This window comes from Mirounga leonina, unplaced genomic scaffold, assembly GCF_011800145.1.
Source record: "Mirounga leonina isolate KUSES-001 unplaced genomic scaffold, KU_Mleo_1.0 Mir_150, whole genome shotgun sequence".
NCBI lineage: Eukaryota > Metazoa > Chordata > Mammalia > Carnivora > Phocidae > Mirounga > Mirounga leonina.
In genome coordinates, this window is record NW_023270374.1 from 7,880,139 (window position 1) to 7,904,701 (window position 24,563).

The 24,563-nt window shown below is 41.6% G+C and overlaps 1 protein-coding gene across 1 annotated transcript in view; it reads right to left on the reverse strand.

Moving 5' to 3' along the window:
- DSTN (destrin, actin depolymerizing factor) overlaps positions 1-11,611 on the reverse strand; it is a 38,252-nt gene extending 26,641 nt beyond the window's left edge. The window contains exon 1 of the mRNA XM_035005801.1: positions 11,454-11,611. Within this exon, the coding sequence (XP_034861692.1) occupies positions 11,454-11,456 (3 nt within the window). The 5' untranslated portion in view covers positions 11,457-11,611. The remainder of the gene's footprint in view (positions 1-11,453) is intronic.
- Between the last annotated feature and the right edge of the window lie 12,952 nt (positions 11,612-24,563).

Genomic DNA, 24,563 nt, shown 5'->3' on the forward strand with positions numbered 1-24,563 from the left:
AAATCTGGGTGTTTCCACTTTGGGGCTACTATGGGGATAATGCTATTATGTACATTTGTCCACAGATTGTTTATGTAGATACGTCTTTTTATTTCACTTGGTATGTAACTAGGAGTGAAAGTGCTGGGTCAATGGCAGTTCCCAAGTTTAACTTAAGGAACTGCCAAAACATTTTCCAGAAGTGGCTACACCATCTTACACTCCCACCAGCAACATATATGGGTTCCTACTTTTTCACAGCCTTGCCGACATTTATTACTGTTGTCTTTTTTATTATAGCCATCCTAGTGGGTATATAGTAGTACCTCATTACAGTTTTTTTTATGGTTTTGATTTGCATTTCCCTAATGGCTAATGATTGAGCATGTTTTCATGTGCTTATTGACTATTTGTATATCTTCCTTATGGAAAGATCTATTCAAAGCCTTTGTCCATGACTAAATTGCCCTTTTACTGCTGAGCTGAGATAGTCCTTGATATATTCTGGATATAAATTCCTTGTCAGACATGATTTGCAAATATTTTCTGCCATTCCATGGGTTGTCTTCTTTCTTGATGGTGTTCTTTGATGCAAAAAAGTCTTTAATTCTAACAGAGTCCAATTGATCTATTTTTCTTTTGTCACTTGTGCTTTTGCCTACAAATGCCAAGAAAACTGTCCAAACCCCTCCTCCAAAAAAACCTGCCTAACCCAAACTCACAAAGATTTATGCCTATGTTTTCTTTTAGGAATTATACAGCTTTAGGTCTTTCATTTAGGTCTAGGAGCCATTTTGGGTTAAATTCTGTATATAGTGTGAAGCAGGGATCCAAATCCATTCTTTCACATGTGGATATCCAGTTGTACTAGTGCGACTCGTTGAAGACACTATTTTTCCCCCACTGAATTATAGCTTGGCAGCCCTGTCACATTGGAATATGGGAAGTAAAGGATATAAAACTGTTACAGATGAACTCAACTGTGTGAGACAAATCTATAGTGATAGTCTCGGGATATTCATTTTCTCCCTTACTTCCATTATAGTACTTATTACAACCTGCAATTATCTTATTCATTTGTTTACTTCTTACCTGTCTCCCCCATTAGAATGAATACTTCATAGGGACAGGGACTTTGTCTTGTATACTGTTGAATCTCCAAAGCCTACCACAGTGCCTGGCTCCTAGGAGGCACCAAACAATTATTTACTGAAAGAACGAGCATATATTTAACATGATCTGGAAGAGAATGCACTGAATGTTAATACTTTGGTTGGAATTGTCATTACAACTAAATTTTTCTTAATGTTTTACAATGTACATACATTATTACTATAATAAGATATGAAATTAGGGTATTTTAAAAATGTATAATACATCTAGATCAATTTGCTATTCCTCAAAGTTCTAAGAACCTCAATTTTTGCCAAACTATTTTATTTTCAGCTTTTATAGTCCCCAGCACAATGACACCACCAACTACCTAATGCAATACATGTTAAGAAAAAAAAAAAGAAGAAGAAGGTAGCGGGAGGGGAAGAATGAAGCGGGGGAAATCAGAGGGGTAGACGAACCATGAGAGACGATGGACTCTGAAAAACAAACAGGGTTCTAGAGGGGAGGGGGGTGGGAGGATGGGTTAGCCTGGTGGTAGGTATTGAGGAGGGCACATTCTGCATGGAGCACTGGGTGTTATGCACAATGAATCATGGAACACTTCATCTAAAACTAATGATGTAATGTATGGGGATTAACATAAGAATAAAAAAAATAAATATATAAAAAAAAAAGAGTAAGTGATCCTTGATGTCTGTCTTTCTCTTATGCCATACACCCAAATTATCAGCAAGTCCTGTCAGCTCTACCTCCAAAATATATATTCAAGCTAATCACTTCTCATTATTCCACTATTCACAATCTTAATCCAAGCTACCACCATCAATTGGATGAATAACAGCAATGGTCTCTTAATCAGTTTTTGTCCCCACTTGCACATCTCAACAGTAATAAATCATATCTCATTCCACTACTTAACACCTTCACATCCTCCCACCACCACAGCCCCAAGAGCTTCTCAGTGCAAACAGAATAAAATTCAAATTCCTCACCTTGGCCTACAGGCTCTTCCTGTTCCAGTTCTTGCCTCCAATCCATTTCCTACTTTTCTATCCCCCTTTTACTGAATTCCAGCTACACAAACCTTTTTTGTCTCTGGCATGTCAAGCTCATTCTCTTCTCAAGGCTTTTCCACTTAGAGTTCCTTCTGCCTGAAATGCTCTACACATGGCTTTCTTGTCATGCAAGTCTTAGCTCAAATGTCACCTCCTAAGAGGCCTTCCCTAACAATCTGGCTAAAAGGAACCAACTCTTCCAGTACTCCCTATTGCTTACATTATTTCCTTCATACCTCTTAACAATTCTGACATGATCTTGCCATTTTGTTTTTCTCTCTCTTTCCCCCACGTTAGGATTAACTTCCACAAGGAAAGGACTTTTTTAGTACTATATCTCTAAAACCTGGATCAGTTCTTGGCATATAATAATTTCTCAACTATCTACAGAATAAATGGTTGCTATTCTAAATCTTACGGGCAATAAAGAACTGTTTGATTCTACATTAATTTCTTCAGGAACAATACTAAGAGTACAAGATACTTTTACATTAAGAATTATGGGGCGCCTGGGTGGCTCAGTCGTTAAGCGTCTGCCTTCAGCTCAGGTCATGATCTCAGGATCCTGGCATTGAGCATCAGGCTCCCTGCTCAGCGGGAAGCCTGCTTCTCCCTCTCCCTCTCCCACTCCCCCTGCTTGTGTTCCTGCTCTTGCTGTCAAAAAAAAAGAAAAAGAAAAAAGGAATTAAATCACCTGAGACATCACCTCACACCAGTCAGAATAACTACTATCAAAAAGACAAGGAATAACAAGTGCTGGCAAGGATGTGGAGAAAAAGGAACCCTCATGCACTGTTGGTGGGAATGCAAATTAGTGTAGCCACTCTGGAAAACAGTATGGAGGTTCCTCAAAAAAAGTAAATATACAAGCCAGTAATTCCACTTCTGGGTATTTACCAGAACAAAAATACTAATTCAAAAAGAAACATGCACCTCTATGTTTATTGCAACATTATTTACAATGTCAAGATATGGAAACAACCTAAGTACCCACTGATTGATAAATGGATAAAAAAGATGTGGTATATACACACACACAAACAACGAAATATTACTCCACCATGCAAAGGAATGAAATCTTGCCATTCCTGACAAGGTTGGTCCTAGTGGGTATACTAAGCGAAATAAGTTAGACATGAAAAAGCAAATACCGTATGATTTCACTTATATGTGGTATCTAAAAAACAAAACAGAAATTGACTCATAAATACAGAAAACAAACTGGTGGCTGTCAGAGGGGAGGGAGTGGAGATGAGTGCAAAAGGTAAAGGTGATTAAGACGCACAAACTTCCAGTTATAAAATAAGTAACAGAGATGTAAAGTACAGCATAGGGAATACAGTCAACAACTTTGTATGACAGATGGTAGCCACGTATAGTGAACATTTCATAACATACATAATTATCAAGTCATTACGTTATACACCTGAAACTAATAATATTGCATGTCAACTGTACTTCAATTTTTAAAAAGTCACCTGAAAAATAAAATTTAAAAGCTGATCATAAAAAGTTGATCATATATAATCCAAATAAAATAACATTAGTTTAAAGAAATAATAAAACAACTGGAAATATGTTCTAATGCACTCCTTCCACCCTTTTCATTTTATCTACAATTGCTGAAGCATGTGATGGTGTTATCAGAATATAAAGAAAAAAAGACTGTTAATCTAATTAGGATCTAAAGTTGTTTAATGTCATTTCATCCAACACTAATAAGCACTTTACCATATACCAGGCATTGCTTTTAAACTACTTACATGCATCACCCAAATTGTCATGATGGTAGGTACTCCCATTTGGAGGAATGATGAAATCGAGGCATAGAATAATCAGTAATTTACCTAAGGCCATATAGTTAGTAGATGGCGGAGCCAAGATTCAAAAACCCTAGGCAGCCCCACTCTGAGCCTATGCTCTTAATCACTTCTCAGTATAGTTTAACAGAAATGATAATAATACCTACCTCATCTGGTTGCTATAAGGACTGACTGAGAGAAGGTGTAACACAATGCCAGACACATAATAAAAACTTACTAAGTTCTCTAAAGCATGACTTCTTGTTCTTTTGTTAGGCTTTCAAGTGCTTTTCTATGGTTCAGGATGCCTCAATGAGCATCAAATACCATCCAGTTTCATTTGGGGGGGGGCGTGAGAGGGGAGGGAGAGAGAAAATCTTAAGCAGGGTCCATGCCCAGCACAAGGTCCAACTCAGGGCTCGATCTGATGACCCCCGACATCATGATCTGAGCCGAAATCAAGAGTCAGACACTTAATCGACTGAGCCACCCAAGTGCCCCCATTCAGTTTCATTTTTAAGGGAAGAAAGGGAACTGGCATTTATTGAGGGGTTTTCTGTATGCCAGAATTATTTTTAAAGGTACTATTCTAATAATACTTGCCTTATCTCAAAGGATTTTCACTGTAAGACTCAAATCAAATAGTAATGCAGTATACAAAGGGGAGGTACTATTCAATTAGTTTAGTACTTAAAAGTCAATTTCCATTGTATTAAAAAAAAAGTATGTGGGAATTGAAAGCATAAAAATTAAAGAAATCCATATCCATGGGATCCTATCCCTGTCATAATTACAAATGCCCTCTCGATCACTCATTCATGCTCTTTTGGGAACATTTGTTGTGGGCCTACCATGAGAGAGGCATCTTGCTATTGAAATACACAAACTCTATCTTAAGGAGATGACAGTCTAGTTCTACAAAATATCTCAATAAGTGCCATAAAAGGAATTCATATGCTATGTTAGTACTCCTTCTTAGACATGTGCAGAAATGCAGAGGATTAACACAGTGTTGGTACCCATATTAACTTCCCTTTACAAATTAAATTAATCTACAAAGTCTGAGGCTGGTCACTAACCACATGTGGTTTAGTGAGTCCATTAAATGTGGCTAGTGTGACTGAGGAACTGCATGTTTAAATTATATTTTAATTAACTTAAATTTTAAATTGATTATCAATTCCATTACTGGAAAACTTGTAAGCATGCTTTGAGCAACTAAGGTATGTGAATCTACTTTTCCAACTGTAAATGGGTATCTAAATACATATCAAATATTTCCAATGAAAACTGAGCATTTGAATTGAGATGTGCTGTAACTATAAAATACATACTGGATTTCAAATAATTTATATGAAAAAATAATGTGAAAGGTCTCATTTTTATATTGATTAAATGTGGATAGGATATATTGGGTTACATAAATTTCACCTTGTTTTTGTACTTTTTTAGTGGGGCTACTAGAAGATTTAAAAGTACGCATGTAACTTACATTTTATTTCTATTCGACAACACTGACCTGAAGATTACTTCCAACATTCCTAAAAGGAGGTTTCAGTGATTTGAGAATTCCTCAGCGCTCCAGAGCTTCAAAAATTGACATAATAGATGGTTTCCTAGCAAATTGAAGGAGTCTTACCTGTATTTGCCTGAGCTTTTAGTTTTAGCTCTATCACTACATGAAAATTCCACCACCATCAAAAATGTAGTTACTACATGAAACCATTTTAAAATAAATGCTAATTACATTTACAGGTTGATGATTTTTTTTCTGAAACATGCTAATATAGGACTCCGGGTAGGAAATTCATCTTTCTTTTCTGTGATAAGGCAAACAGGAGTAACAACCTATAAAGTAATGCAAAAATGTGGAAAAGAGTGAACAGTCTTCCTTTGATGTAATCCAAAAGAACACAATGACAAATTAGTTTCAAATGTAGGGTTCCTGCTATAGTATGCACTGAAGTTGGTCTTTCAAGTGCTCATCCTATGCCCTGCTACAACAGAACCAGAGTTTTTTGACGCTCCTCTTATGTTTAAAAAAAAAAAGCCCAATTCTAGAGGGGAGGGGGGTGGGAGGATGGGTTAGCCTGGTGGTGGGTATTTAGGAGGGCACATTCTGCATGGAGCACTGGGTGTTGTGCACAAACAATGAATCATGGAACACTTCATCTAAAACTAATGTTGTAATGTAAGGGGATTAACATAAGAATAAAAAAATTAAAAAAAAAAAAAAAAGCCCAAATCTCAGCTTTTCCTCTGCTTTTTCATACCTTCAAGTACACATTAAAACCTGAATTTTAATCGCATTTTTACTAAAATCAATTGTTTAAAGATCTATTCAAAAAACTGATTCTTCAATTTTAACTTACCAAACCAAATTACGAATAGGGTAAACAACATGTAAGCATTATGATGTCAGCTACTAGAAGACTTTTAAAAGAGTTAAGAATCACTCTAGACTAAAAACTACTCAACTCCACAGTGGGTCTTTATACAGAAGACTCCAAGATGAATTAAGTAACTAGTATGTCAAAGTATTTCTGAGATGAACCAATCTGATGTTTATTTTGCTATACTTCTCCCAGCGTAAAATTTCAAGAAAAATGAACAGCAGTACAACAATTCCAAGCGAAAAATCACTTCCAACATCAAGGCAAGGAGGCAGGGAAAGATGAAAACCTGTGATTAAAATATTTCTGAAGTGTTAGGTGTAAATCTTTGAGTATGTCTTTCATGGACAATGTAAAGAGGAATATGCTACAAGAGAAGGAAGCTCAAAATACTTAAATAACAATCTTCTATTTCTTTATTAGGATCTGTGGTTTTGGTATGCAAGTTGCAAACAATACAAGAAAGAGACTAGGCCTACTTACTCAGAGACTAGAACTTTGCTCTGTAGATAAAAGCAACGTATATGTGTTAAATCCAGTTTTTCCACTTCCCAGACTTTTTTCTAATTTCAAATATGGTGTTCATTTCAAAGATCTTAGTTATTACTGAAATGAAATAAAGTTACACTAACAAAAAAATGAAAACGTCTGGAGTCTTCCTGGATAATAAGTTAAACAGCAGCTCGATTTATACCAATTCTATTGGTGAAAAATAGTCATAATTGTTTTGTTTTGCTTCTTTTTTAATAAACTTTTTTTTTTAGGTACATTTTAAGTTCACACCAAAATTGAGCAGAAAGCACAGAGATTTCCCCTATATCCCCAATGCTTGTTTGTTTTTAACATTTGGCTGGATGAATTACCCAAGAAAAAGAAAGTATAAGGCAGAGGATGTTAATCTCCATGGCCCCTGGCAAAGATGGAACTCTCTCCTGGATCACTGCATTCTACCACTACCAGGATCTAACCATGGCCAGTGGCTAGAATTAAGGGTATTTAACTCCTGTTGCTTAGCAGCTTGAGAGGCATGCAAAGAAATGTAGGTTCCAGAGGAGGATATCAGTACTCAGTATGCAGTTCTGACATTGACAATCACGTTCTTACAGATTTTCTTTTAACGCTGGATTTACTTTATCATTCCACAAATAAGCCTAGATGAAGACGTGAGGAGTATTTACATAATGTCAGGTTCACCAGATGCACATGCATGTAAAACCATAGGCTGCAATAAACATAAAAAAATACTTTACTACTAATCAGAGAAAAGAAAATTAAAAGAGTAAGAACCCACTTCACACCCATCAGATTGGCAAAGGTTTCAAGGTATTGGTCATAATACCAAGTGGTGAAAAGAAATGGAGAAACAGGCTGATAAATGTAGCTGATGGGATACAAATTAGAACCACCTGTAATACAGTAAAAAATACACATGCATACCCTCCAATCCAGGCTTCCACTTTTAGGTCTATACCAAGAACACATTCACTGGCGATAAAGAAGTAACATAAAACATGGAAACCATCTATTCCAAGTAGACAAAAAAAGATAGAAGTGTGGGTGAAAAACTGGGGAAATGTTCATCAATAGGGGAATGGATAAACTTACATAGTCATAAAAACTATTTAGCAGTTAATATAAAGAACCACAGCTACGGCTAAAACCAAAGATCATCCCCCTCCCAAAAAACCTCACCAAGTTTAATTTTTTAAGTTGCAAAAGGATACATAAAGCATAGCATTTATATGAAATTTAAAAACACATGAAAACTATATATATTACTACAGATGCATACATACATAGCTAAAAGTATGGAAATATCAATTTGAATGAAACATATTAACTTCAGTTGACTATGTAGACTATGTAGACTTCATCTGAGCTTTATGTTCCTGTAAAGCAGTGATGGTTAAGAAATCCACCCCCATCATTTTGAGTTTTGGGAAACTGGTAACAAAAAGATCCTGCCCTTGTTTATTGTGATAAGACCTGTCCATGCAGTTCCTCAAGACCCCTGGTTTTACTTGCCCCAGGTCCTTGTCCTTTTTTTTTTTTTGAGACGTTCCTTAATAATTAATGTTCTCTCAATTACAATAGCCTGAAAAATCATCTCCTTAATTGGCCAGCACATATGTCTTTGACACAGAAGTGGTTATCTCTGGGGACAGAAGAGAATGGGATGAAGAAGATGATGCAGATTTAGTTGCAATGGTAACACAGAAACCTGAAATATGACAAAAAGTTATTTTCTTTTTTCATACAAAGGGACCTGTTATTCTGTGTACCTTTCTGCTTAAAATGTTTCAAAATTAATTTGTAAATTATGTTAAAACTTGATGTGCAGTCAAAAAAGGTCACAAGTCAATCAATCCTTTACAGTCTGTTTTTTCATGTTAAATAGGCACATGAACACATGCCCAACCTATTCCATTAGATTGCTGTAAGTAAAAGTGTTTTTCCTAATCATGGAGTGATAGAATACATTTGTAATTCATTCTGGGCCAGTTAGCTCGGTTTGTTACAGCAGAGTTCTGACTAGGGCAGGGCTGAATTATCACGTAGACTTTTATTATTTCAGGGGCAAGACTACACTCCTACTCCCAGAGAGCCATATAGTATGATGTAAATGTCATATACCGTTGGTTACAAGAGGCACTAGGCATGTCTATGTATAATATCTTGATCCATACCCAACAAAAAGAACTACTGAGCAGATAACCCTAGGAACTTAATGGTAGACTAGTAAATAATCTTTCTATGAGGAAACTGGCACATGCAGTACACACACACCAAAGTTTTGTTTGGAGTGGGTAGATGTGGTTCCTGTGGAGGACAGGCTTTTTGGGGGGGTGAGGGGTGGGGGAGGCACTGTAAAGTGAGATTCTGAAAACATGAAATCTCATTTTAAAGTGCCCAAAGGTGATCTTTTGAGTTGGTTTCAAACTGCTTTTATTCCCAAATGCTTCCAGAAGGCTTGGTGAGTACCAGGAAACGATTTTGTTAATGCAGAACAAACCCATCAACAGCTAAAAATCTTTTTTTTCTGAGAAAGAACACCAAGGGGTGGGGGGGAGGGGGAGTGGCAGAGGGAGAGAGAGAATCTTAAGCAAGCTCATGCCCAGCGCAGAGCCCAACTTGGGGCTGGATCTCACAACCCTGAGATCATGACTTCAGCTGAAATCAGGATTCATACTTAAGCAAATGAGCCACCCCTAAAATTTAACCTTAACAACAACAACAAAAACTTTAGAAACTTGGAACCTCAGTTTCAAATATAGAGGTGAAGTGCTAAAATCTGGGATAATAGAACTTTGAATCTTAATACTCTCTAATAGCTGACGCTGAAAGGAAATGATCTGTGCTTATAAGGCTAAATACAAGAGTAAGCTTTACAAATGGTCTATATTCTGAACTCTATTTGCAAGCATCCAAACAACAGGAGCTTGTAAGGTCTTCTTGACCTCCCTAAGGCCAACAAGTTTGAAATATATCTGGAATTCACTCATCTTGATTAATTTTTAGTTCTCCTCCTCCCCCCAAAACCAGTAAATAAAACAGATCCTTCCTTCATTTTATTTGAATGAAGAGAAATATGGAAGCTAAGCTTGGACTAAAATTTAAGAATTTAACGGAAGTTAAAATGCTTCGTCCTGTTTTTCAAATAGAAGATAAAGTCTGCATTACAGAAACTCAAAAAAGAATGTCAAATTAAAAGAACCTAAAGCCGGCTCCAGCCCATTTCAAAGCACTTTCATCAGAGTAGATGGTCTTACGTTTATGAGAACTCAAAACCCTTGCATTATGTCTTTTAGTATAAGGTAGTATATACATTTATAATCTTACAGAGGTTTAAAAAAGTCTTAAGATGCTGCTCCTCTTTGTAGCTTACAGAATTAAACCAAAGAAGAGCAGACAACTGAACACTATCAAATTCCTACTACATCTCCTGAGTCATCAAGAAACTACTGGTTAATCTCTTTTTCTTCCTTGCACTACCTTAAAAAAACCAAAACTGTCATTCAGCGAAAACATTTTGTATGCCAGTAAGCTGGTACCAACTGCTTCCAGGCAGACAGATGCAATAACAGTGTAATATTTCTAGCAAAGTCTGGTAAGCCTTTGCCTGCAAATCATTGACCAAAAATGGTAACAGCGAGTGCAGACTAAAGAAAATGACAAAATGTTCTACTTGATCGACCAGTTAAGAATACTATTGTACAGCAAATTAGAGACAGTTTAGAGGGGGAATATGTAAATTACGCCAAGTGTCCATCACTTAGAATACGAGCATATATTTACTTTTAATGACTAGGATAATTCAATGGGCCTTTAAAAAGCTTTTACATTCGCTTTTATTAGCATCCCAGCATCATGCCCACTCCTCACACGCTAAGTTCTGGCAGAGCCAAACTGTTCACAGGTAAAAGAAAATTTCTAACCATACATGGAGAGATCGGGTAGGGAAGGGTTAAAAGAGCCACTGCCAAGCCTGACAAGCACAGCAGTGCTGCTGAAAGCTGATTGCCAGATACGACAAACAAAGCGGCTGCGAGGCCACCCTGTTCTTAATCATACCAGGGTCATGCTCGTGGCGATCATTCCGCCCTCTAGGGTTGTTCAATAAAGGCCTTATTTTCCTTAATGAGATGGACCGACCTCAGGGGCCGAAACTCGCACGAGTCACTGACCGCCTCGGCGCCCGGCTTTGGGGAAACCGGCGCCAACAAGGCCCGCGCCGGATTTCGAAGCCCCCCGCCCCGGGATGGCGGACTCCCGGTCGATTTCACCGAGGGCGTGGCTGCGCTCGGCCCCCGCAGGTAGTCCCCAGGCCTGGGAGGGAGGAACCGCGGGGACTATGCTGCCGCCGGCGGCCTCGCAGCAGCTGCGAGCGACGCAGCGGCCAGGAGCCGCCCGAGGAGCCTGGGTCCCAGCGGGTCCGCGAGCGGTGGAAGCCCAGAGACCTTCCCCCGCCTGGGGGCTGCAGCAGGGCCCGCGCCCCCCACCCCCGGGCGGGGGCGCGCCTGTCGCCCCTCGGCCCCGACCCCCACGGGGCCCCAGCGCCCAGCCGCCCGGGCCGCGTCAGCCCACGCCTCGGGCTCCCTCCCACTCACCATCTTCGTCGCGGCGGTCGCAGTGACGCGGGAGGGGGAGCTGGCCGGCGCCGAGTCTGCAGAGCGTCCTTCTCACGGCAGAGGGACCGAGAAACCCAGCGAGCAGGCGACTCGAGGCGCGAGCCTACCAGGAGGCGGGTGCACGGGCGCGCGCCTCGGGCCCAAACGCGACTGCGCACGTCACGCGCTGCCTGCCGTTGCTACGCAACCGGCTGGCCAGGCAGCGCCCTGCCCAGAGAGCAGGCGGAGGGTTCTGCCTCACGTTCGGAAGACTAGGGGACCGGGTCCTCCTCTCATCTGCTCGGGTCTGCGGGGGTGGGGCCTCCCTCATTTAGTAGGGACGAGGAGGCAGACTTCCGGCTGGCACCTGCCGGCGGGGAACCCGCAAAGGATCAAGCGGGGCAGGGGACCCTTTCCCCCCAACCTCGGGGGGCGGGGGCATGTGGCGCCCCGCCCACTGCGCTGCTGCTGCCCTAACATGGAAGTAGCCACCTGGCCAGGTGTGCGCCGCGCTGGGGGCGGGGCCTGGGAGGGCGCGGGAGGGAGGGCGAGGGTAGGCGGCTTTCCCCGAGCAGGAGACCAGAGGGAGGACCGGGGGGAGTCCAGGCGCGGGCCGCGGCCCCGAGAACACATCCCGCATTTTTTACCTACTTTGGTGCGATTCCCGCCATCCTCCCCTGATTGGCCCAGCCCGGCACGTCGGGCCCTCGCGTGAGGGAAAAATCTGCACATTTTTCCTTCTTCCCGAGGCGACTGTGGCCATTCAGAGTGCTCTGTGAGTCACCGCTAATTTCAGGTCTGGAAAAAACAAGGAGTGATTTATTTATCTTTGGGAACAGCCCGGGGAAGGAGGCCCGGCGGTCCTCAGGGGTGTGGCTGGGAAACGGTAGAGTTTTCCCGGGACGATGGCGCCAGCCCCGCCGCTCCGTTTTGGGGGCTTTTAATTTGGGGTTGGGTTTTTTTAATGGGCGGTTACATCAGAAACACAGTTTTGAGAGGGCCAAAAGGAATCCCAGTGTTTTTCCCGAGGGCGTTTTTGTGGGCAGTAAAGGGAACAAAAAGAATTTACAGCTGGGGTGATACTTTAAGTTTTGCTTAATTTAAGGCTACCGAGAACATCACGGCCTCTACCAAAATTATTTTAATTATCCAAATGTGAGGCTTTGGGATAAGACTTTTTTTTTTTTTTTCTGGGCACTATATGACTGTTCTGTGACTTTTGTTCTGCCCGCTCAACGTAGAAACATTTCTCATTACCCTTGTCTTTTTTTTTTTTTTTTGCTATTATTTTCTAGAAAGGAAGTAAGTTGTGGCAATTCTAAGCCTTTACCACCTGCTACAAGACTTTTACAGGCTAGAACAGTGATCAAGCTCTCAAGCTTGAAGGAGAACTTGGTAAAGTCAGATTTGTGTGTCCTGGCCCCTAGAATTTCTGACAGTATGTCTGAGTTAAGACGCGAGAATTTGCGGGCGCCTGGGTGGCTCAGTCGTTAAGCGTCTGCCTTTGGCTGGGGTTATGATCTCGGAGTCCTGGGATTGAATCCCACATCGGGCTCCCTGCTCGGCGGGAGGCCTGCTTCTCCCTCTCCCACCCCTCCTGCTTATATTCCCTCTCTCACTTTGTCTCTCTCTGTCCAAAAAAAAAAAAAAAAAAAAAAAAGACGCAAGAATTTGCATTTCTAACAATTTCCAGGTGATGCTAATGCAGCTGGTTGGGCATAGCACTTTGAGAAGAAAGAACCCATCTGTATCCAACTGCAGCTGGAACCCTTCATTTCTCTTCCTGGGACTCAGTGGCCCCTCCACTTCTAAGGTCCTCAGAGACTTCCTTTCTAGTTCAAAGTCGAATGGAATCGTGCTCATTAGCGGATACAAACCTGCCTGCCCTAGCCTCTCTTCTGCATTTCCTCCTCCACCCTGCCGCCAGTGTTCTATCCAAACATAATAATCTAATCTTGTCACTTTCCTGCCTAAAATTTTCTAAGGCTTCCTAATCGCGTCATTCTGGTCCTTCTGCCTCTGGCCTCAGCCTGCCTTTTCTGCTCGGTTTCCCATATCTTCCAAAGTGCCCAATTTCCTTCCAGACTAAACTTCTCATTCCAGAACCCTTCTTACTCTTTCTAGCTGCCATAATTATGGACCTGTTAGTGTCTCAGGCTGGAATGTTCGTATTACCCCTCCATTCTGAAGACCTCTGACCACTTCCCAAGGGATCATTAGTGGTTTCTTCTTTAATCCCACAGTTGATCACTTCTCAAATCCTGATAAGCATCCAGATCACCTGAGAATCTTGTTAAAATGCAGATTCAGGGACTTAGAGGCTAGGTCTGGTCCTTAACCCATACTTTGAGTAGTGAGTGAGATCTTTTCCCTAATGTTAATGTAGCTTTGTAATTGTTTATATAAATTTGCCACCACCACCAGTTTAGACTGAGAGTTCTTCATGGACAGGGGCTATTTAGGATGTACCTTATATGGACTGGCATAGTCCCTGATATATAATAGCCGTTTAATACATATTCAGTAAGTGAACCAATATCTAAAGATGTTTTACAATTCATCAAGCAAACTTCTGTATCAGTTCATTGTAACCTATGATGAGCCCCCATTTTTAAGAGTCCATTAAACTTTAACCTCTGCCTTTACACATAAATTTTCTAGATCTTTCTATTCCTTATACCACAGAGGGAAGAAGTTTTGACATAAGGTCTCTCCTTATATATGAGATGGATGTATTCCATGTTAAAGTTAGAAAACATTTTTCATACTTAATCTGAACACATAGGCACTTTCATTTAAAACCAATAGTATGAGGGGCGCCTTGGTGGCTCAGTCAGTTGAACGACTGACCCTTGGTTTCTGCTCAGGTCATGGTCTTAGGGTGGTGAGATCAAGCCCCACAACGGGCTCTGAACTCAGCAGGGTGTCTGCTTGAGATTCTCGTGCTTGCTGGCTCTCTAAAATAAATCTTAAAAAAAAAAAAAAGAAAACCAATAATATGAGTGGCAAGGAAGAATAAAGTATACATTAATGAGGAACTCGAAGAGAGATGTATGTTAATAGCCTGGAAAAAGTTCCCTTCCCCCTGCACAAGAGGACATAACCCTGTCAGTAAAACAGTGTAGGAAAACTATTTTTAGTTTCTCCCCTGCCTCCCTGCAAATTCACCTGTTCCCTCTCGCCTTGAGTACCCCTACTGTCTAATCTCAGTCTCAGTTCCCTCCTCCGAGGAAAAGTCACTAATTGTTCCTCTATAGGTAACATGTTTTTTTCCTCTTTCAGAATTTTAAAAAATCCTTGATTTTCTGTAATTCTGAAAATGATATACCTAGGCATAATGTTTTGTTTTGTTTTGCATTCATCTTGCTTGGTGTTCTCTGAGTTTTCTGAGTCTGTGGTTTGGTTTGATGTATGACAATAATTTGGTGAAATTCTCAGTCACAGTTGTTTCAAATAGTCTGTTCCTTTCTCTCTTCTCCTCCTAGTATTCCCATTTCGTGTATGTTATACCTTTTATAGTTGTCCGACATCCCTTGGATATTCTGTTCTGTTTTTTTCAGTCTTTGTTGTCTTTGCTTTTTGGTCTTGAGGATTCTGTTGATGTATATCCTCTAGCTCAGAGATTCCTTTCTCCATGCCCAGTCTACTAATAAGTCCATGACAAGCATTCTTCATTTCTGTGGCTTTTGTTTGTTTTGCCTTTTGGTATGCTTTCCAGTTTTTTCTTTATAGCTGGACATGATGCACTGGGTGAAAGGAACAGTAGTAAGTAGGCCTTTAGTGATGTGGTGAGGTTGGGGGAGGGGGGAATCATTCTAGAGTTCTGTGATTTGGTCTCATTTTCACTAAGCCTGTGCCTCTGGACTGTGAACTTCACAAGTATTTCTCAGAAGCAACCCCCCAACCTCTCCCCTTCAGTGGGACAAGATAGCTCGAGTGGGCTCCAGTTGAGTGTCTTCTTTCCCCCATCAGTTAGGCTCTGGTAACTAGTTTCCCCTCAGGGCAGTCCTTGTTAGGACAGAAGGCTCTGGTGTATTTCAAAATGGTGCCTTCCTTCTCCTCTCCCCGTACTGGAAGCAGGAGGGGATTTTTCTTTGACATTTACTGTGGGAACCTGGTAGAACTTCAGGAGGTGACACAGATGTGCGCGGGTCCCCTATGACTGAGTCTCCCCAGAGTTCCTAACTCGCAGACTTATCCACATTGAGCCTCCAGCAATTTGTCAGTTACAGTTCAACTTTTTCTGCCCAGACACTCATTCCCACGGTGGTTTCTACTTGTGAGTCTCTGCTCTGCTAAGCCACAACTCCTGCTATTGGCCTGTCTCGTCGACAGTTTTGGGCACAGCAGTTTGCCCAGTGTTCTCTCTCTTATGGATACAAGAGGAGTTGTCTGTTCAGCTTTTTACTGGTTAGGACAGAGTGGCAGCTTCCAAGCTCTTCACATGTAGAACGGGGAAACCTGAAGTCTACCCCTTTCCTTTTAAAGAAACTTCCCAGAAGTGCCAGACAGAGCTCACACTTTTATCTCACTGACTGGAATGCAGTATATGGCTGCAAGGGAGACTGGGAAATGGGGTCTGTTCTTGGAGCAGCAATGTGCTCAGCTAAGGAATTGGGGTTCCTCTACCAAGGAAGAAGGGGAAAGTGGGTATAGGGAGATAACCAGCAGCAACTGCCATGGGTAGATATTATTACTTACTCCCATTCTACAGATGAGGTAAGGTGAAGAAATGTTCCTTAGGAACCCAGAGGAGTGAGTGATCTGCTCCCAAGCCCATGACCTTTCCTATCAGACCACATGACACATTAGTCCTATGTGATGCTCAACAAAAGAGGTGAGGTACCTCATGTCGCTTCCTTAACACTGCAGAGTGGGTTTATACAAACGAAGCAAGTGGGAGCTGTCGAAAATACATTCTGGACATTCCTTTATTGTAGCTGGGTCCTCTTGGATCAGCAGCCCCAAGGGCCTAGACATCTATTTTAGGAAAGGGCTAAATATATTTAAGTATATTCATGGGAACAATGCAGTATCACATGGTAACACTATTGATTTCTCTATTAGTCTTCATGGTAAAGTGAAAGTCATATACTGCTATTTTATAATATTAAAAATTGAATAACCAGTACATGTTTTTAGTTACTAGTGTACCACTTGAATTAAACCATGAGAAAATGGAGTAGAAAGTGGCACAACACTCTTGATCAATGGTTATTTACCCCTCTTGGGCCATATGTTCACTTTGAGGTTCTGATGAAAAGTACAGTCCCTTTCTCTAGAAAAGTAGATATTTGCTCCTACTCACAAAACATGGCTTACATTTTCAGGCAGCTTGTGGACTGTTCTGAAGCCCATTCATTAAACTACATATTTCAGGAAAGGTTTGGGGAAAAATTCTAAAAAGGAAACTCAAGGTAGGGATGAATGAACAGTCCTACAGTTCCTCCCCCACAATCCACATGCCAAGATTGGTTTGCTATTACACTGGTTATCACTTATAGCATGAAACCTTCCAGACCCATACAATACAGAGCATTTAAAAAAACACAGATGGCCTCCACAATGCACGTAGGATTGCGACTTGTTTTTATTCACACATTCGGCAGTGTATCTTGGGGATATATCCATGTTGTCTTCCCATTTTTCAGAAGTAATAGTGCACTCTCTATAGTTCTGATCAGGTTGCTATACTCCTGGAGAAAGAAAAAGGAGCCACAAAAGATTCAGCAAGGGACAAATAAAGGAATCCAGTATTTGATTTAAGGATAGACTAAATGACTTTAAACTTTCCAGAATGTAAAGAAGCCCAAGGGTTGAATGTGATCACAAGTTAAAATCAAGAAGGGTAGGAACGAAGTGAATAGAAATTCTGCAGCAAATTGTAACACTAAAAATAAGAGGGCTTCTCTTAAAAGCTCAAAGGTGTGCTTTTAGGAAAAATCAGAGGGCTGTTGTATGTGGGTAAGGACAGGAGAAAGATTGCAAAATGGAGGGGAAGGAAGACCTGTCACAGGCAGTGACAGACTGGTAGGGGTGAGCTGTCTGGTTGGGACCCATTTCCCCCCTCCCCCACCCCATTATTCTCTGCAGACCTCCACCTCTCCCATGACCACCAAGGGGCTAGAAAACCTCATTACCAGTGAAGTGCCCACTGCCAAGTTTGCTGGTTAATGTCCAGGCAGCCCTGGAGCCCTGACGGGTGTGTGTGAAGATGGTACCAACACATGCTTGGGTTGTCCAAGCTCAGAACTTTTCCTCACCCCTCTCTCACCTCCCCTGCCTCTGGGGACTAAATAGCTCTATCAGGGAGAGGAGAGGGTACTTGGAAGTCATCTGGAAGGGCAGATGACCAACCTCCTGGTTGAGGTTGGGGGTGGGGGGCACCCAGGGCAACCTCAGAGTTTCCCCCAGCTTGGTGCTTCTCCACCTGTCTTCCCCCAGACTCTCCAGGAGTGATGCCCGTTCTCAACCCCTGCCCCAGGTATTCTGTACAAACCCAGACCGATGAAAACCCTAAGGACATATACTGTATGAGTCCGTAGGTAAAGCTCCTAAGACAGAGGAGGAATCCAAGCATTATGAAAGAAAGGCAACAAGCTGAATAATTTCAAGCAAAAGAAGCAGGACAAGAAATTAAAATGAGCATAGTAAATATTTTCAGATAAGGAAAGACACTGGGAGACCAAAAGTAAGAATGAGCAGTTATGGAAAAATTGCAAACATTAGGAATATCCAATATTCTTGAACTAAAAGATTCAACGGATGAGCTGGACAACAGATTGGAGATCTGTAAATAACAAGGATGAGAGTCAGAAGATGAGGTCAAGTAGTTCACTGTCTCAATGTATCAAGGAAGGGTAAAGAAGATGCAAAGAATTTCACAGAGGTGGAGGATAGAGGAAAAGGGCCAGTATCCGTACAAAGTATCTGGATGGTGAAATCAGTAAACCAAGGGAAGAAAATACTTGAAAATTTCAGTTCTGCTGGATTTTTTAAATTTAAATTTTTGTTAACATATAGTGCAATATTGGTTTCTGGAGTTCTGCTGCATTTTTAAAAATTAATTACTGAATCCATTATTTCAACATTCATGTTGGGCCTACAATGTGCCAGCTCTTCAGAGCATGAAGAAGGCAGACAGGGCTCACGTGTGGTCCTGAAACTTAAATCCTAGTCAGCTACAGGCAAACAACACACAATGAAGCAAAAAAGTACTTCGTTGACCATAAAACAGGGTGATGTAACCGAAGGTAACTGGAGGTGGGAAAGTCACACTTAAATCAGTGCTCAAAGAAGTCTCATCCAAAGAGGTGGAATTTAAGCTGAGGCTTAAATGCCAAGAAGGAGCCGACTGTGTGACAATCGGAGTGGGGAGCATCCCGGGCAGATGGGATGAGGTCAGCGTGTTCTAAAAACAGAAGGAAGACAGTGTGGCTGGAGCCTGAAGAGCCAGGGTGGGTGGACCCAAACAAGACTGAAAGTGTAACTCATAATCAAATGTTGTAGACCATGGTCAGGGTGGATTAAAGAAGAAAAATGGAATTATAGCCCCTGTATAAAGCAATGTATTTATAATTATATTATTTTCAATTATATTAGGCTCAACATAAGAAATGGGCAATATTTAACTATTTTGACCTTCAAAAACAGGACATTCCTTTTTTTTTTTTTTTTTTTTTTTAGTAGGCTCCACAGCCAACATGGGGCTTGAACTCACGACCCTGAGATCAAGAACTCATGACTCTGAGATCAAGAGTTGCATGCTCTACCAACTGAGCCAGCCAGGTGCCCCAAAATTAAGACAGTGTTATGATTCAGTCTTTTTAAAAGATGTTTGCCTCATCCCATCATCCATTATTACCACCTGAGTTTCTTCTTACAATTTCTTGTAAGTGTTAAAAAAGAGAGAAGTTTATGTTTGGGAGGCAAAGCAAGTGTCTCGTTTACATTCACAATGGGATGCCACTTTGAAATGTTTTCAGTTGGATTTGACAGATGTTTCCTGGGTCCTACTGTATGCCAGTGGTGCCATGTTAGCTACCGGGAATACAAAGATAAAGAAGTCATGGGCCCTGCCACAAGGAGACAGTGAGTGAAAACAGATCAGTGCCAAGATAAACTTGGCCCAGGTCCCCTTGGGAAGCCTCAGGATCCTACTGATGGGGCAGATCATACCAGGGAGGTGTTACCAGATCTTAATGAGTGAGGCATCCGCAGAGGAAGGAAGTGAGCATTAGTTACCAACATGATTTCTCACTTAGGTTGGTGAATATGAGTGTGGAAGAGATGGCTAGAGGGCCAACTCAGAGACTGATGATTGGTGGAGGAAAACACCTAATGTTCCTACCCCAAAATTTGACTCCACGGACCAAGATACCTAGAGAGATACAGAAGCAGGGGTTTTTGTTGTTGCTTTGCTTTGTTTTATTTTTTGCTTTGGGGCGCTGTTATGGCTGGCTTTCCAGTTTTCCCTTCTGGGGGCAGGAGGAAGGATGTCAAAGGGTGCTTTAGCCAAAGAGCCCCAGCTCTGCCCAGTGAGGAAACTTGGAGCATATTCAAGAATAGCTCCACTGGAAACAGCCAAGGGACAATGGCCACGATGTGAAATTGGAGTGCCTTTTAGTATAACTGTTTTGCTTTTATCACTAAGACTCCAGTATTTCTCATCTTTTTTTTTTTTCATTTTTTTATTCTTATGTTAATCCCCATACATTACAACATTAGTTTTAGATGAAGTGTTCCATGATTCATTGTTTGTGCACAACACCCAGTGCTCCATGCAGAATGTGCCCTCCTCAATACCCACCACCAGGCTAACCCATCCTCCCACCCCCCTCCCCTCTAGAACCCTCAGTTTGTTTTTCAGAGTCCATCGTCTCTCATGGTTCCTCTACCCCTCCGACTTCCCCCGCTTCATTCTTCCCCTCCCGCTACCTTCTTCTTCTTCTTCTTCTTTTTTTTTTCCTTAACATATATTGCATTATTTGTTTCAGAGGTACAGATCTGAGATTCAACAGTCTTGCACAATTCACAGCACTTACCAGAGCACATACCCTCCCCAGTGTCTATCACCCAGTCCCCCCATCCCTCCCACCCCAACCCCCACTCCAACAACACTCAGTTTGTTTCCTGCGATTAAGAATTCCTCATATCAGTGAGATCATATGATACATGTCTTTCTCTGTTTGACTTATTTCACTCAACATAATACCCTCCAGTTCCATCCACGTCGTTGCAAATGGCAAGATCTCATTCCTTTTGATGGCTGCATAATATTCTATTGTAAATATAGACCACATCTTCTTTATCCATTCATCTGTCGATGGACATCTTGACTCTTTCCACAGTTTGGCTATTGTGGACATTGCTGCTATAAACATCGGGGTGCACGTACCCCTTCGGATCCCTTTTGTATCTTTGGGGTAAATACCCAGTAGTGCAATTGCTGGGTCATATGGTAGCTCTATTTTCAACTTTTTGAGGAACCTCCATACAGTTTTCCAGAGTGGCTGCACCAGTTTGCATTCCCACCAACAGTGTAGGAGGGTTCCCCTTTCTCCGCATCCCCGCCAACATCTGTCATTTCCTGACTTGTTAATTTTAGCCATTCTGACTGGTGTGAGGTGGTATCTCATGGAGGTTTTGATTTGGATTTCCCTGATGCCGAGCGATATTGAGCACTTTTTCATGTGTCTGTTGGCCATTTGGATGTCTTCTTTGGAAAAATGTCTGTTCATGTCTTCTGCCCATTTCTTGATTGGATTCTTTGTTCTTTGGGTGTTGAGTTTGATGAGTTCTTTATAGATTTTGGATACTAGCCCTTTATCTGATATGTCATTTGCAAATATCTTCTCCCATTCTGTTGGTTATCTTTTGGTTTTGTTAACTGTTTCCTTTGCTTTGCAAAAGCTTTTTATCTTGATGAAGTCCCAATAGTTCATTTTTGCCCTTGCTTCCCTTGCCTTTGGCGATGTTTCTAGGAAGAAGTTGCTTCGGCTGAGGTCAAAGAGGTTGTTGCCTGTGTTCTCCTTTAGGATTTTGATGGACTCCTGTCTCACATTGAGGTCTTTCAACCATTTGGAGTCTATTTTTGTGTGTGGTGTAAGGAAGTGGTCCAGTTTCATTCTTCTGCATGTGTCTATCCAATTTTCCCAACACCATTTGTTGAAGAGACTGTCTTTGTTCCACTGGACATTCTTTCCTGCTTTGTTGAAGATTAGTTGACCATAGAGTTGAGGGTCCATTTCTGGGCTCTCTATTCTGTTCCATTGATCTATGTGTCTGTTTTTGTGCCAGTACCATGCTGTCTTGGTGATGACAGCTTTGTAATAGAGCTTGAAGTCCGGAATTGTGATGCCACCGGCTTTGCTTTTCTTTTTCAATATTCCTCTGGCTATGCGGGGTCTTTTCTGGTTCCATACAAATTTTAGGATTATTTGTTCCATTTCTTTGAAAAAAGTGGATGGTATTTTGATGGGGATTGCATTGAATGTGTAGATTGCTCTAGGTAGCATTGACATCTTCACAATATTTGTTATTCCAATCCATGAGCATGGAACGTTTTTCCATTTCTTTGTGTCTTCCTCAATTTCTTTCATGAGTATTTTATAGTTTTCTGAGTACAGATCCTTTGTCTCTTTGGTTAGATTTATTCCTAGGTATCTTATGGTTTTGGGTGCAATTGTAAATGGGATCGACTCCTTAATTTCTCTTTCTTCTGTCTTGTTGTTGGTGTATAGGAATGCCACTGACTTCTGTGCATTGATTTTATATCCTGCCACTTGACTGAATTCCTGTATGAGTTCTAGCAGTTTTGGGGTAAGACTCCAGTATTTCTATCACCCGTCTTCCAAGAAGGTATTTGATACCATTGGCACAAATTCTAGTCTTGATGGGCTGTGTGACCTCTCAGGAGGTACGCCTCTCTGGACCTCCTTTTCCTCACCTGCAAAGTGAAGGTGTTGATGAGGTTAAGCCCTTTGGTTCTAAAATGTAATGCCTGCACTGTACAGAAGACTTACTATCTAGCACCATGTTAGCAATTCGTGGAGTATTCTAGTAATGCTAAGGCAGACCTCTGAATTTTGATTTATAAACTCTAGGCCTTGCGCTCTTGACACAGGGCTGTTTTTATAGAAAATCAATAAGTCACTATAATCATCCAGTCGTGGACTCGCTGTTTCTCTCAGCTGGTCCACATCCGGGGAAAAGAGGCTGATTGGCACAAAGGGAGCAAACAGCACTAGTCTAACACACTCTTATTTGTAAATGAGGACCACACGTCACCTCTTGCGATCTTTTTTTTTTTTCCTTTGGTCAGTAAATTCAGGACCCCTCGCAAGATTTTCCATACTGGGGGTGGAAGGAATCACTTGCTCATTTATATTCTTGCTCCCGTGGAAAACATTTCCTGCCACCCTTTAAGCCAATGAGTCACTTCCAGCCTTCAGACCTCCACGGCTTCCTTTCCAGCCTTGGCCTGGCCCTCTAGAGAGGGGTTCAGGCTGTTGGGCAGGAAGGTGCTTCAGTCAGCAGGCAACACACCTTGAATGGCTTTGAAATAGCCCGAGGATCCTCCCGTCAGGAGAAATTATCTGGGTGGCCTGATAAATGTCAGGCGTTGGATTCCAGACTCAGCATTTTTCCTTTTCTTTTAAAAACTCTAAGAAAGAAACGCCCGTAGAAGGTACTGCCGGTTGCAGGTTTATTTTATGACTCATGGAAATTTCTAAAATGATAAATATTGGCTCAGCAGTAGCCTGACATAAGAAACACTCGACTAGACCAGAGTCTATGGTTACAAGAAACAAGAAGAGTGTGTTCAACAAATAGCTTTCAGAGGAAAAAAAGAGCAGAAAGTATTGCCTGGATTCCATGAGGTGGCTTGGCAGGCCACAATTTCATTTATTTTTCTTGAGGACAGAAACTTTCCTGAGATGGTCGCAGTATCTTCCTGGCCAAGAAACCATTTCATATGCCTTCGGTTTTCTACTTTATTTAGTCCAGGCTCCTTTTGGCTAATATAATGAAAATACTTCAGCAACCATAAATATTAATGAGGGTGAAGTTGGAAATATTTTTCTCTCAGAAAGGGGGAAAAAAAAAAAGGAAAATAAATATGTTCCTTCCTGAGTAAAAATCCCTCTATCTCTGTGTGGAGATGAAACTAGGCATTCCACAGAGGTGTTAAAAATCCAGACTATCAACTTGTTTCAGAGAAAGTTTAAAAATTATGGGCCTTAAGTATGGTTGGGCTTCTCCTGCGTACTTTTATTTCTCACAAAACAAGGTCAGCATTACCTTAGCTTCCCATCAGCTGATTTTATCTTTTAAAGAAAACATAAATAGTAATATTCAGACCCAATGAAAAGGCTAGTGTCACAACTTCTCAAAACCTAGTCATGAGTAGCGTGAATCTGCCTTTCTGCAAGTGGGTTTATCCTGTATAACTTTTGCAGGTTTGTTAATAGAGCAGCATTACTTCTAGTGTTCTTTAGAATTGGCCATCCCAACACACACACACTTTACAGACTGGAGTCATGCTAAATAACCTGGTGAGGAGGATTCATAAAGAAAGTGAGAAAAGACTCAGGCCATAATTCCATGCTTCAAATAAAGCAGCCAAAGAGACTGTTAAGCCTTTGGGGGTCCCAAGACCTCCTAGGAGGAGGACGCGCCAAATCTGAAAAGGCATTTTGGTAAATCTGACAGTTCATGCTGATAACTCTCCTACAACCAATCACAGGCAGTCACACTTCCCTGGGGGAAGAGGAGACCATGTTGGGATAGACGTAGACACCCAGAACCAAGACTCTAGAATATATTGCAGAGGACGTTGGAGGGCAGAGAAACAGCTAGAGGCCATTCCCTAAGCTCTTATAGAAACTCCGCCGAGAGGTAGGAGAGAAACAAGATGGCTGACGTGATCTGGAACACGAGTGTGATGGGAAGGGTTGTGTAACAAGACACTGCGTCGGGCCGCCCTTTGCCCCAGCTGCTGGGAAACTTATCTCAAGTTTCACCAGAGAGAGAAACTGCGGGAGCCAGATTAATCAGGGAGATGCGCCATGGGGCCTGGTGTCAATACTGAAGAAATAGGACTTCCCC